Source organism: Mytilus trossulus, chromosome 3 (genome assembly GCF_036588685.1).
Source record: "Mytilus trossulus isolate FHL-02 chromosome 3, PNRI_Mtr1.1.1.hap1, whole genome shotgun sequence".
Lineage (NCBI taxonomy): Eukaryota > Metazoa > Mollusca > Bivalvia > Mytilida > Mytilidae > Mytilus > Mytilus trossulus.
In genome coordinates this window covers 46,748,065-46,761,314 of record NC_086375.1, presented here as the reverse complement: position 1 = coordinate 46,761,314, position 13,250 = coordinate 46,748,065, and the positions used below count along the sequence as shown (strand labels likewise).

General features: G+C 32.1%; 1 protein-coding gene across 11 annotated transcripts in view; it reads right to left on the bottom strand.

Moving 5' to 3' along the window:
• Window positions 1-5,514: 5,514 nt before the first annotated feature.
• Window positions 5,515-13,250, bottom strand: part of LOC134711646 (apoptosis-stimulating of p53 protein 1-like) — a 64,700-nt gene continuing 56,964 nt past the window's right edge. For all 11 annotated transcript variants that reach the window (XM_063572399.1, XM_063572398.1, XM_063572402.1 and 8 more), the window contains 5 exons: window positions 11,211-12,971; window positions 9,527-9,660; window positions 7,101-7,267; window positions 6,363-6,562; window positions 5,515-6,039 (listed from right to left, as the gene is read on the bottom strand). In XM_063572399.1, coding sequence (XP_063428469.1) covers window positions 5,995-6,039; window positions 6,363-6,562; window positions 7,101-7,267; window positions 9,527-9,660; window positions 11,211-12,971 — 2,307 coding nt within the window. In that variant the 3' untranslated portion in view covers window positions 5,515-5,994. The remainder of the gene's footprint in view (window positions 6,040-6,362; window positions 6,563-7,100; window positions 7,268-9,526; window positions 9,661-11,210; window positions 12,972-13,250) is intronic.

The following is a 13,250-nucleotide window of genomic DNA, read 5'->3' as shown; positions in this document are numbered from 1 at the left end:
ATATTTCGTAAAGATATTTCGTTTTGAAACGACAAACAGTTACTCCTCAGTATTTTATCCTGTTTGGTACCTCTTTTCAAACACGATTATCTCTCTTTGTTTATGAAGCACTTTAAAGTGTCGATTTAAGCACATGCTTCACCATCGTCATTTAAAGAAACTTGTAATATTGGCAAGACACACAATCACTTTCTTAATTATTTCATTAGAAAATTTTATATTAAAACACATTAAATCATTCAACTAACAACTGCATATTTATGATAAATACACAATTAATATCCTGTATGGACACAGTTATCTTTCTTTGTTTACGAAATGAACACTAACACATGGTTATCGACTTCCTGTAAACCAACAATGATTGAATAAAATAAAAACAAACGATTTAGTAAATATATTTATTTATTCATAACAAAATATGCCACATTAACAATTTATCAAGTCACTGCAAGCACTTGACAATCTGACTGTCTCCAGAAAACAAATCCAGATAATTTTTTTTCACCGTCGTCCTGAAAACAGAAAATAATACATACATAACACGCACCCGAGTATAACACGCAGGGACAAAGACAGAGAAAAAAACCTGCGGCTTATTTAACGATTTATACGGTAGTTTTCAAGTCATGTCTTTCCAGTTGCTATATTTTTGATTCCTGTGTCATCTTTAATAGTTCAATGCATTTTTCTAAGTTCATGATATAAGTGTAAGAAGGTGTGATTATTGTGGATTTTGTGGATCCCTCGGACATATATTAGTACCATTGACACATATCGTTTTAAATGTTAAGATAAGAATACTACCAATATGAATATAAGATGTTTATGATTGCCAATGGGGCAACTCTCCACCAGAGATAAATTGACACAGAAATTAACAACTATTAGTCACTGAACAGCCTTCAACAATAAGCAAAACCCATATTGCATAGTCAGGTACAAAAGGCCCAGGAATCATGAATGAAAACAATTCAAACGAGTAAACTTACAACCTAATTCATGTACAAAATAAAGAACCCAAAATAAATATGATACACAGTAGCAAATGACAACCACTGAATTGAAGGCTCCCTTTTTGGAACAGGCTCATACAGAATGTGGCAGGGTAAAACATGTTTGAAAGCGCCCAACCTCCCCTAACCTGGGTTTCAGGTAAGATTAATTAGTCATAACTAACTGTTAAGTCCTTTTAAAAAAAGATCATTTAGCTTTCCTATTGTGCCTTCTTTCATCAACCAATCCCTTTGCAGGTGAAAGTTTTGGGTCAAGGTTATTCACCATGAAGTTGGCAGATCATCTAGAAACTTGGGTACACATATGCCAATATGTCTTTTATGGAACATTATGATGAAGTTGTGTTCAATTCAAATAGAAATACTGGTACACATGTACATTTTAAAACAAGAGTGCACACACTGAAATTTCTCGCCTTCTTGACTAATCATTGATATTATGTTGATAGACCTAAATATAAAGCTTTATTAAAACTGTCACATAAACTCAACATTAACCAAGAAAACCAAACATTGATCAATGAACCAGAAAAAGGAGGTCAAGGTCAGATGAACCATGCCAGGCAGACATGTACAGCTAACAATTCTTCAATACAACAAATATAGTTGACTTATTGCTTATAAAATTAAGAAAAACAGACCAAAACACAAACACTTAACACTTAGCAATGGACCGTGAAAATGAGGTCAAGGTCAAATAAAACCTGTGTAACAAACATATAGATCATAAAATATTTCCATACACTTAATATAGTTGACCTAATGCATAAAGTATTAGAAAAATAGACCAAAACTCAAAAACTTAACTTTGACCACTGAACCATGAAAATGAGGTCAAAATGAGATGACACCTGTCAGCTAGACATGTACACTTTACAATCATTTCATACACCAAATAAAGTAGACCTATTGCTTATAGTATCTGAGATATGGACTTGACCACCAAAACTTAACCTTGTTCACTGATCCATGAAATGAGGTCGAGGTCAAGTGAAACTGTCTGACGGGCATGAGAACCTTGCAAGGTACGCACATACCAAATATAGTTATCCAATTACTTATAATAAGAGAGAATTTAACATTACAATTTTTTAATTTTTTTTTCAAGTAGTCACTGAACCATGAAAATGAGGTCAAGGACATTGGACATGTGACTAACGGAAAGTTCGTAACATGAGGCATCTATATACAAAGTATGAAGCATCTAGGTCTTTTACCTTCTAAAATATAAAGCTTTTAAGAAGTTAGCTAACACCTCCGCTGGATCACTATCCCTATGTTGAGCTTTCTGCAACAAAAGTTGCAGGCTCAACAATATATACCAAATAATGGTTGATGTGGTTCATAAGTGTTTCTGTTATTTTTTTTTATATATAGATTAGATCCTTGGATTTTCTGTCCTTTTTGTGACCCTTTATAGCTTGCTGTTTGGTGTGAGTTAAGGGTCCATGTTAAGACTATACTTTGACCAAAAATGATTTACTTTTACAAACTGTGACTTGGATGGCGAGTTGTCTCATTGGCACTCATACCCCATCTTCTTATATCTATAAGATCCAGATTTAATGGTTCATTGAGCATGTAAATGTGAAAGTGTCAGCAAAGCATGTCCATTTTGTAATTCGAATGTGTTTGAGTGTGCTATTAATCAGATATTCATATGGGTCAAATATGTAAACATCAATTTGAAAGCATGAATTTTGCAGTAAAATTTGTATGAGTTATTCCCCTTTCCTGGAAATATAACTAGTATGAAGTAAACATTACATGCTCATTCTTTGTAATATTGGGTTTTTATGAATAACCTGACCAAATGACAAAACTATTTCACCATTCAAGTAATCTCAAATTCCCTGTCTCTCTTACATTGCTCTTCATTGAGGTCTATCACAATAATCAGATTGATATGAGAAGGACGTCTCATTTCTGTTTTTCTTTCAAATATCTTTGAAGTTATTGCAATATTGTAAACTTTAGATCATTTTTTTATGCTCCTTGTTGAATCGTTTTTCATTAAAAAATACTTGGTAATCTTCTTGAACATAGGAAATTTGCCTCCAAATGAAATTTAAACACAAGCACATACAAAACAACCATATAGATTTTAAACAAGAGTGCACACACTGAAATGTCTCGCCTTCTTTACTGATCCTTGATACTACCTTGATAGACCTAAATATAAAGATTTATTACAACTGTCACATAAACTCAACATTAACCAAGAAAATGAAAAGTTGATCAATGAACCATGAAAATGAGGTCAAGGTCAGATGAACCATGCCAGGCAGACATGTACAGCTAACAATTCTTCAATATAACAAATATAGTTGACTTATTGCTTATAAATAAAGAAAAACAGACCAAAACACAAACACTTAAAACTTAGCAATGGACCGTAAAAATGAGGTCAAGGTCAAATAAAACCTGCGTAACCGACATATAGATCATAAAATATTTCCATACACCCAACAAAGTTGACCTACTGCATAAAGTATTAGAAAAATAGACCAAAACTAAAAAACTTAACTTTGACCACTGAACCATGAAAATGAGGTCAAGGTCAGATGACACCTGTCAGCTAGACATGTACACCTTGCAATCATTCCATACACCAATTATAGTAGACCTATTGCATAGAGTATAAGAAAAACAGACCAAAACACAAAAATTTAACTATAACCACTGAACCATGAAAATGAGGTCAAGGTCAGATGACACCTGCCAGTTGGACATGTACACCTTACAGTCCTTCCATACACCGAATATACTAGACCTATTGCTTATAGTATCTGAGATATGAACTTGACCACCAAAACTTAACCTTGTTCACTGATCCATGAAATGAGGTTGAGGTCAAGTGAAAACGGTCTGACAGGCATGAGGACCTTGCAAGGTAAGCACATACCAAATATAGTTATCCAATTACTTATAATAAGAGAGAATTTAACATTACAAAAAATCTTAACTTTTTTTTCAAGTAGTCACTGAACCATGAAAATGAGGTCAAGGACATTTGACATGTGACTGACTGAAAGTTCATAACATGAGGCATCTATATACAAAGTATGAATCATCCAGGTCTTCTACCTTCTAAAATATAAAGCTTTTAAGAAGTGAGCTAACACCGCCGCCGCCGCCACCATAGCTGCCGCCCCCGCCATAGCCACCGCCGCCGGATCACTATCCCTATGTCGAGCTTTCTGCAACAAAAGTTGCAGGCTTGACAAAAATTGCAGGCTAATGCCACTACAAATCAGCACTCGCACCCGCAAAAAGAAAAGCGATTGAAATAAGTTGTAATAATTTGTTTCCCAATCCACTATAAATAAATAGGTTTATAATTGTTAATGTTTGTGTCATTTTGGTCTTTTGTGGATAGTTGTCTCATTGGCAATTTTACCACATCTTCTTTTTTATATATTAAACTAAGAAAAACACAAGATAAAAAATATTTTCATAAATCTATTCTGACCAATAAAAATCTGGCACTTTTCTGACAATCAATAACAACCTAACTTCTATTGCATAGACAATATGATGATCCTTTGGTTACATTGATAACCCTGAGTATGATAATGATATATGTACATGATATAGATATCTTGGTTACCTATCACACCTATCCTGTTAAAATGGATACTATATGTTCCAAAATACAATCTATTTTATAAAAAGTATGTTCAACCTCTGTGAATTAACATGACATATTTACTGCTATTTTCTATAAAATAAATAGTAATGTAGATATTTCTTGATAACTTTTCTTATTACACATATCGCTGCATAAAATATTAGGAATAAAATCTATAAAAGTATTAATTTACTCAATATCCAATTTATGCAGTTTTGTCAGTCAAAAAAGAATATTTTTTCACAGTTTTATAATCTATGAATTTAACAATCAGATTAGTTTTTTTTTTAAAGATTATGATATTTCACAATTTCAAACATATTACAATAACCCCTCAAAAACCAAATAGATTAGTTCAAAGAAAACATTATTACTACTGCTGCAACTTTAAAAGTCAACACAGAGGATTTACTTAACTTGAATTGATACCATGTTTCTGTTATTGTATTGATACACTAAATGAGTCAACATATTTTTTCATTAAGTTATTGCATTTAAAGTTTTCTTAATTTTTCTCAACAAAATTCAACCTTGATATGCAATGATAATGATAATTTACAGTATTTAAAAACTCTAAACACACTTAAAAGTTGTGTATACTAAAATGCACAGTGTTACAGTATAGAAGATCCAAGATATCTTAAGATGTGACAGTTGTAACCTATATGTTTTGTTATATTTAAGTACAACTATCGAAAGGTTTCAATATGACTTAATTTGATTTTGAGTTACTTCCCTTTTCACCAATTTTTATGGGTAAATAGTTCATTTTCATATTTGACTAACCAATGAGAACATGAGGTTTAACAAAGTCTAATAAAAGATCATAATTATAAATCAAGCAAGGCCTAAAGAAATTATAAGGATAAAAGAAATTATAAGGATAAAAGAAATTAAAGTGGTTCAGAAAATAATTTTTTCAAAGTCTTGCGGTCAGTATAACAAGTAGAATTTGTCTGATTTAAAAAAGAATTTGTGCCCTTAGACCTTAGACAAAAGGGAAATAACTCTTGTTCAAATTTTGTCAGAAGAAACCAATCTATTAAGGAACAATGAATAAATGATTAATGTTTCACTCAAGAAATGATTTGACATACAAAATGATACAAACATAATGTAAAGAATATAAAACAATGATATATAAAAATCTATTTTACAATGCCTGTGTATACAAATTTGATCGTTATTGCACAATATTTTCAACATCCATTCTTCACTGTCTCTCGTCAATAAATACACTCTCTCACATGGAAATCAGATCTACTAAGTCTCTGGAGCACCGTTATAAATCTGATAAGGCCCTATTGAATAGCACTTTTGTCTGTCTGATAAATTCTACAAATCTTATCAGCTATCTGAAGAGGACTGGTCTGGTAATACTCTTGGGTATAACTGAAAATAAAAAAAAAACATTCAATAAGCAAAATGAAATGAGAATTTATTTATAATTATGCTTATTTCATTCTATCAGCTTTATCCAATTGTTTTTTTGGCTTTTTTGTATGACTGTCAAACAGACTTTTTCATCAATACTTGAGAAAATTATTTAAGAGAAAATCCTATTTCATTTCAATGTAAAAAAAATATGTTTCTGTCACAAATAACAATGTATTATTTTGTGTATAAACATGTCATGTAGCTCATTCAGGGCCCCAGATTGTAATAATAAATATTTTTTTCTTCCTTGCATAGTTATGAAACTGAATGGTACCTACCCCTACTAAATTCCTGGGTATATATCCTTCCGTTTTTGAGATTTTGGACCACCACCATTCCTTTTCATGTTCATCTCCCTTTTTAAGGACTGTTATTTCATCTCCAATAGTAAAGCTAAGTTCATCTGAATTTAGGCCATCATAGTCGAACACAGCATACACTGCACCGTTATTTAAGATACCCAGTTTTTCTTGTATACCTGCAATAACAATAAATATTCAATTAGGAAGGGGAAATAACTCTAGTATACTAATCAGGCAAATATCTTTATATCTTAACTGTTTTATTCAAAAAAAAGTGTGCATATTTTAAATAAATGACAAAACAGACCTAGACAAAATATCTTCATGTATTTTTTGGAATATATTATGTGTCCAAAAACTCTTCTATGCTTTATTCAATGCAATAGTTCACTGTATCTGTTTCAATGTATTGTTATAGATGAATCACTATAAAACAGGATAATATTAACAGAAAACATGTATACTTCTGTCAAGGTCTCTCCATCTGTCTCCATGTTTAACATTATAATTTGATTTCGAAGTAGTTGTTTTGAGTATATTGTGATCTTGAAAAATCTCATTCAAAATCTATTTATTGTAAACATTTCATAACCTTGAGAAAAACAAATTGCCAAGAAGCTATTGTAAGAAGAACTTTATCACCATCCTTCCCTTTCCTCATACAAATTTTTGTACTCATGAAATGTAAGCCCCCTATACTTAGTGAATACATACTATAAAGATAATCAGAACAGTTATCAAATCCTTCCTCTTCTTCTTCACATTTCTCAGCTGCCGTCTCCTGGTCACTGATTGTTGTGGCGAAAATACAGGCTCCATGTTCTACCAAGAATTTGACCATCGGTAAATTGTTACATGAAGCTGCACAATGTAAGGGAGTCCTGGAAAAAAGAAAATTAAGTTGATTAAATGTCAAAATAATCTCAGAACATTGTCTCATTCGGTAACTCTATAACAGAATATATTTAAAAATTTTAACAACCCAATTTAAAACTAGAGGCTCTAAAGAGCCTGTGTCGCTCACCTTGGTATATGTGAATATTAAACAAAGGAAGCAGATGAATTCATGACAAAATTGTGTTTTGTTGATGGTGATGTGTTTTTAAATCTTACTTTACTAAACAGTCTTGCTGCTTACAATTATCTCTATCTATAATGAAATTGGCCCAGTAGTATCAGTGGAAATGTTAATTAAAAATTTACAAATTTTATGAAAATTGTTAAAAATTGACTATAAAGGACAATAACTCCTTAGGGGGTCAATTGACCATTTCGGTCATGTTGACTTATTTATAGATCCTACTTCGCTGAACATTATTGCTGTTTACAGTTTATCTTTATCTATAATAATATTCAAGATAATAACCAAAAACAGCAAAATTTCCTTAAAATTACCGATTCACGGGCAGCAACCCAACAACAGGTTGTCAGATTCATCTTCCAATTACAGGGCAGATAGATATTGATCTGATAAACAAATTCACCCCAAGTCAGATTGCTCTAAATGCTTTGGTTTTGAGTTATAAGCCAAAAACTGCATTTTACCCCTATGTTCTATTTTTAGCCTTTGTGGCCATCTTGGTTGGTTGACCTGGTCACGCCACACATTTTTTACACTAGATACCCCAAAGATGATTGTTGCCAAGTTTGGATTAATTTGGCCCAGTAGTTTCAGAGGAGAAGATTTTTGTAAAGATAACTAAGATTTACGAAAAAATGGTTAAAAATTTACTATAAAGGGCAATAACTCCTAAACGGGTCAACTGACCATTTCAGTCATGTTGACTTATTTGTAGATAATACTTTGTTGAACATTATTGCTGTTTACAGTTTATCTCTATCTATAATAATATTCAAGATAAAAACCAAAAACAGCAAAATTTCCTTAAAATTACCAATTCAGGAGCAGCAACCCAACAACCAATTGACTGATTCATCTGAAAATTTCAGGGCAGATAGATCTTAACCTGATAATTTTTTTTATCTCATGTCAAATTTCCTCAAAAGGTTTTGGTTTTTGAGTTATAAGCCATAAACTGCATTTTACCCCTATGTTCTATTTTTAGCCGTGGCGGCCATCTTGGTTGGTTGACCAGGTCACGCCACACATTTTTAAAACTAGATACCCCAAAGATGATTGTGGCCAAGTTTGGATTAACTTGGCCCAGTAGTTTCAGAGGAGAAGATTTTTGTAAAAGATTACTTTAATTTACGAAAAATGGTTAAAAATTTACTATAAAGGGCAATAACTCCTAAACAGGTCAACTGACCATTTTGGTCATGTTGACTTATTTGTAGATCTTACTTTGCTGAACAATATTGCTGTTTACAGTTTATCTCTATCTATAATAATATTCAAGATAAAAACCAAAAACAGCAAAATTTCCTTAAAATTACCAATTCAGGGGCAGCAACCCAACAACCGATTGACCGATTCATCTGAAAATTTCAGGGCAGATAGATCTTGACCTGATAAACATATTTACCCCATGTCAGATTTGCTCTAAATGCTTTGGTTTTTGAGTTATAAGCCAAAAACTGCATTTTACCCCTATGTTCTATTTTTAGCCCTGGCGGCCATCTTGGTTGGTTGACCGGGTCACGCCACACATTTTTTGAACTAGATACCCCAATGATGATTGTGGCCAAGTTTGGTTTGATTTGGCCCAGTAGTTTCAGAGGAGAAGATTTTTGTAAAAGTTAACAACGACGACGGACGACGACGGACGCCGGACGCAAAGTGATGGGAAAAGCTCACTTGGCCCTTCGGGCCAGGTGAGCTAAAAAAAGAAGATATATTTTCTTCATTTAGAAATTTCTGCAATAGTAACATATCAATGCAAAAAGATTTCAATTCAAGCATTTAAAATACATGTAAAGTGCTAAGATGAATTGTAATTTATATTTAAGAATACATATTTGATCATATTGTACTAGTATACCTCCCAAAACCATTTTTTATGAATGAAACAATTATTTCAAGAATAGTGATCAATCACTTCATTTTTTTCCTCGAACAGTACCATGCATACATAGTACAGCTGTTTATTTGTTATTGTGTTCAGAAATCATAATAACTTGATGTCATCATGTTTTTTTTATTTTGGGACAAATATATTATTTGTAAAATGAAAACTTACCATCCGTCACTATCAGGAGAATTCACATCACAACCAAACTCCACCAAGAAAGTGACAATATCATAATGACCAGCACAGATAGCATTATGTAATGCTGTTATTCCCTCATCATTTGACTCACTTACATTAGCTACCTGTAAATAGAAAAAAAATTATAGACTTGATGTCCAGTGGCAGATATTACATGCATATTCAGGATAAGAACATGCTATACAAAGACAAAATTTATAAAATGCCAAAATTGGTGGTACAAGGGATATATTCATTGTGTAATAAGTGAGATGACCATGATTGGAGTCTTTAATGGTCTTGACTAGCTATACAGCCCACGCACGGTTCGTTATGTTATGATGTCAAGCAAAGTTAGGCTTTAAACTCTCTCAGAATTAACAAAGTACTGTCAATACAACTAACACTTTTACCATCAACCTTGTGCTGAGTGGATAAGGATTATTTTCAATTTCTAAAAATAACATAGAATCTTAAACACATACTTAAGTTTCAACCATATTTCACTTAGGAATCTACTTTCACTGTTAGAAATATTAGTCTGAAAGTAGTGTGATATTTCCTTCTTAAACTTGGGTCAGGAAATAAATATTTTACCTACACAAACATCAGCGTTCTATAAGTGGAAGTAAGAAAAAAATCATTTTCCCCAAAGATAGGACAGTCTTTTTGAATTGCTAATGTTTCCTTATGCCAACTTGTTCAATAAAAACTTTTAAAATGTACTTAATAGAATCTTAGTTTTAAATTAGCTACATTTATTTCATTAAGCATACAAAAAGATACTTTACTTTAATTCCTTTTGAAGTTTAATTGGTTGAAACATTTTACAAAGATGAAAATATTACACAATTTTAATAATTAAATAATGCTTTAACATGTTTAAATATCTTTAAGGACCTGGGGAAACTATAAAATGAAATGCCTGGCTTCATTGAAATATATCCTTCTGTGTGAGAATAAAATGTTGAATGTGAGAATTAAAATTATCATACAAATGTAATGTTTGTCGAGTCGATTTAATAAATAAAATCATGAGATTAAGTGCCTTGAACTCCATCGAGTTACTGCAACATTGCACGAGTTAATTAAAAAACTCTCTGCCCTACTTATGTCAGGAAAACTATGACAATGCAGAAAATGTTTAGTGTTTATACATGTAATACTTTAATAATACAAGTATGACATAATTGCTGCTGGTAATTCTAATGGGTGTAACTGTATAACCTAACTTTTACACTAAAATTCAATTTTCAGAAACTTCTGAACTTGACCTTTTATTAAATGGAAGAATGACTGTTTTATGTTTGAAGAATTAGTGATTTTACAGCAAATAATCACTATGATTAGTGGAGTAAAATTACACCCTACACCATTTAAATTTGTCTGTGAAATTTATGACATCAGCAAATAGTGAAATATAGTACATTGTACAATGTATATATCATATGAAAAAAAACCATGTCCGTAAAATTTCAATTCATATTTATACTAGTGGAATGGGCATGGCAGATAAAACGGAAAACAATAGTTATTACAACAAATAAAGACGAAGAAAGAAGCTGAATTGTAATACAATATCAATTGAAATCAAAATGGTGATATCGTGCAGCTTAACGTAGATTCCAATGCTAAATCAATTTTCATACTGAACAGAATAAAATAATGTACAAACCTGACTAGCACATCTTTTCACCAATTCTAATTCTCCTTCCAAAGAAGCATCTAACAACAAGGCTAATGGATCAAAACTAACACGGTTTGCATTTTTGATAGAATTTGCATGTTTCAAATTTGTTTTCTTCCTCCGAACAACTGTGGTTTGTTCTATTTTTGGACTTTCTACTGGCGAAATGGAGGAAGAAGTATTTGAATCACTGTTCTTTTCGTCTGTCATTTGAACATCCACTAAATTTCCTAAATCATCAACAGGCACTTTTTCTGGAATTTGATCCATAAATGAAGTAGCCTGCGTTTCATGCTGCAAATTGTTAAAATTAAATGCATTTTGTTGATGTTGTGGAGAATGAACATTATATTTATGAAGTAATTTTGTCATATCTTCATTTTCACTGTCAGAATGTCTCCGTCTTATAGTCCTTGGTGTATTTCGATTGTGACTGACTTTATCTGAAGCAATGTCTGTGTAATGTGGAGATCCCGGTGAATGTAATCCTTGCGAATGTTGATGACCATGCCGTGTTGGTGATAGTGGACTGCCCTGTGACGTAACATTGTCATTTTTATTTAGATCCTTTGTTTCTGAATCTTTTTTATTGTCTGTTTTCTCACTTGTATCCCCACTATATAACATATTAAAATTTTGTTGATATTTTTTCATGGCTTCAGGTCCTAATCGACCCATATAAGTGTTTGCTATAAGATTCTTCGATGCATACCTTAGAGGTTGTTTTGAGATATTCGTTGATGTGCCACCATTATTCAATGAATTGTCCGAGCCACCAGAATTTGAATTCGGTGGTGAATCTTTCGATGATGAATGTCCATTTTCTACCTTATTTTTAGTACCGATAACACGAGAAGAATCCACTTGATCATGTGATTTTTGCTGAGAATTATTTTCCTGCCCATGTTTAACATAGACAGTGGGAGCACCAGTTGGTTGTAAAGGATCATTTATTAACGTTCCATGCATATCATGTGGTAATTCTTTCTGAGAACCTTCACTCGAAGCTGGTGAACTTTGTCCACTACCACTTGTTCGTACTTCCTCATTTACATTGACGGAAGACACAGGGGCATGTATCCTGTTTGTCAACACATTAGTACTGTATGTTGAACCAAATGGTCTGGGTGCTAAGTATGTCAGATTTGTTGTAGCTGCTCTAGCAGGTATCGGTGGGGGAGCAGAATATGATTGTGAAATACTGTTTGTAGTTGATGTTGTTGACATGCTCTGATGTCGCTTAGCAGCTTTTATTATTGAACTTGATAACTGATTTTGAGAAAATCCATTTTGCACAGATTTGGAGTCTGAATTAACATTAACACTTAATGGAATTCTCATCTGTTCTTGTTTTGTTGTATTATTATTTTGTTCTTTGCTATCGTTGTCTTTTGAAGTTTTTGACTTTTCAGGTAAAGCAAACTTTGTATTTGTTGGAAGAGTTTGATATTTTGGATCTTGCTTTGCAAATTCTGATTTTAAATCAATATCCCCATTTTCTTGCTTGTTTGAGTATTGTATGTATGGCTCAATGGCCGCAATATTTGATCCAATTGGTCGATTTGATCCTTTGTTTTGATTGGCCATTTGTTTATGCTGTTCTGCTTGATGTGCTTTCTTTTTCTTTAATCTTTGCTGAAGTTCTTGAATTCTGTTATCCATTTTAGATACTTCGTCCTTTCTTTTACTCAACATTTCCCTGTGAGCATTCAACTTAGAATTCTGTTGTTCATTCATTTTATTTCTCAGCTGAAAATAAAGTACAAAAATAAATTTTATTTATAGAATATTTCTTAGAACTCTGTATGCATGTCACAATAGTTATGTTTTTTTATGTAATGCCTTCAGAAAGTTTTAAATTATTGTTAATATGAAAATTAAACTTTGAATAAATACAATGATGTTATACTATCTGCGTTCTTAATCAATATGTTTACTGTTTTAATTATATGACTTACAAATTAAAACAATTTTTTAAATTGTGTATACATAATATATTGTATATGTATGTGTGTTTACAACTCTTGC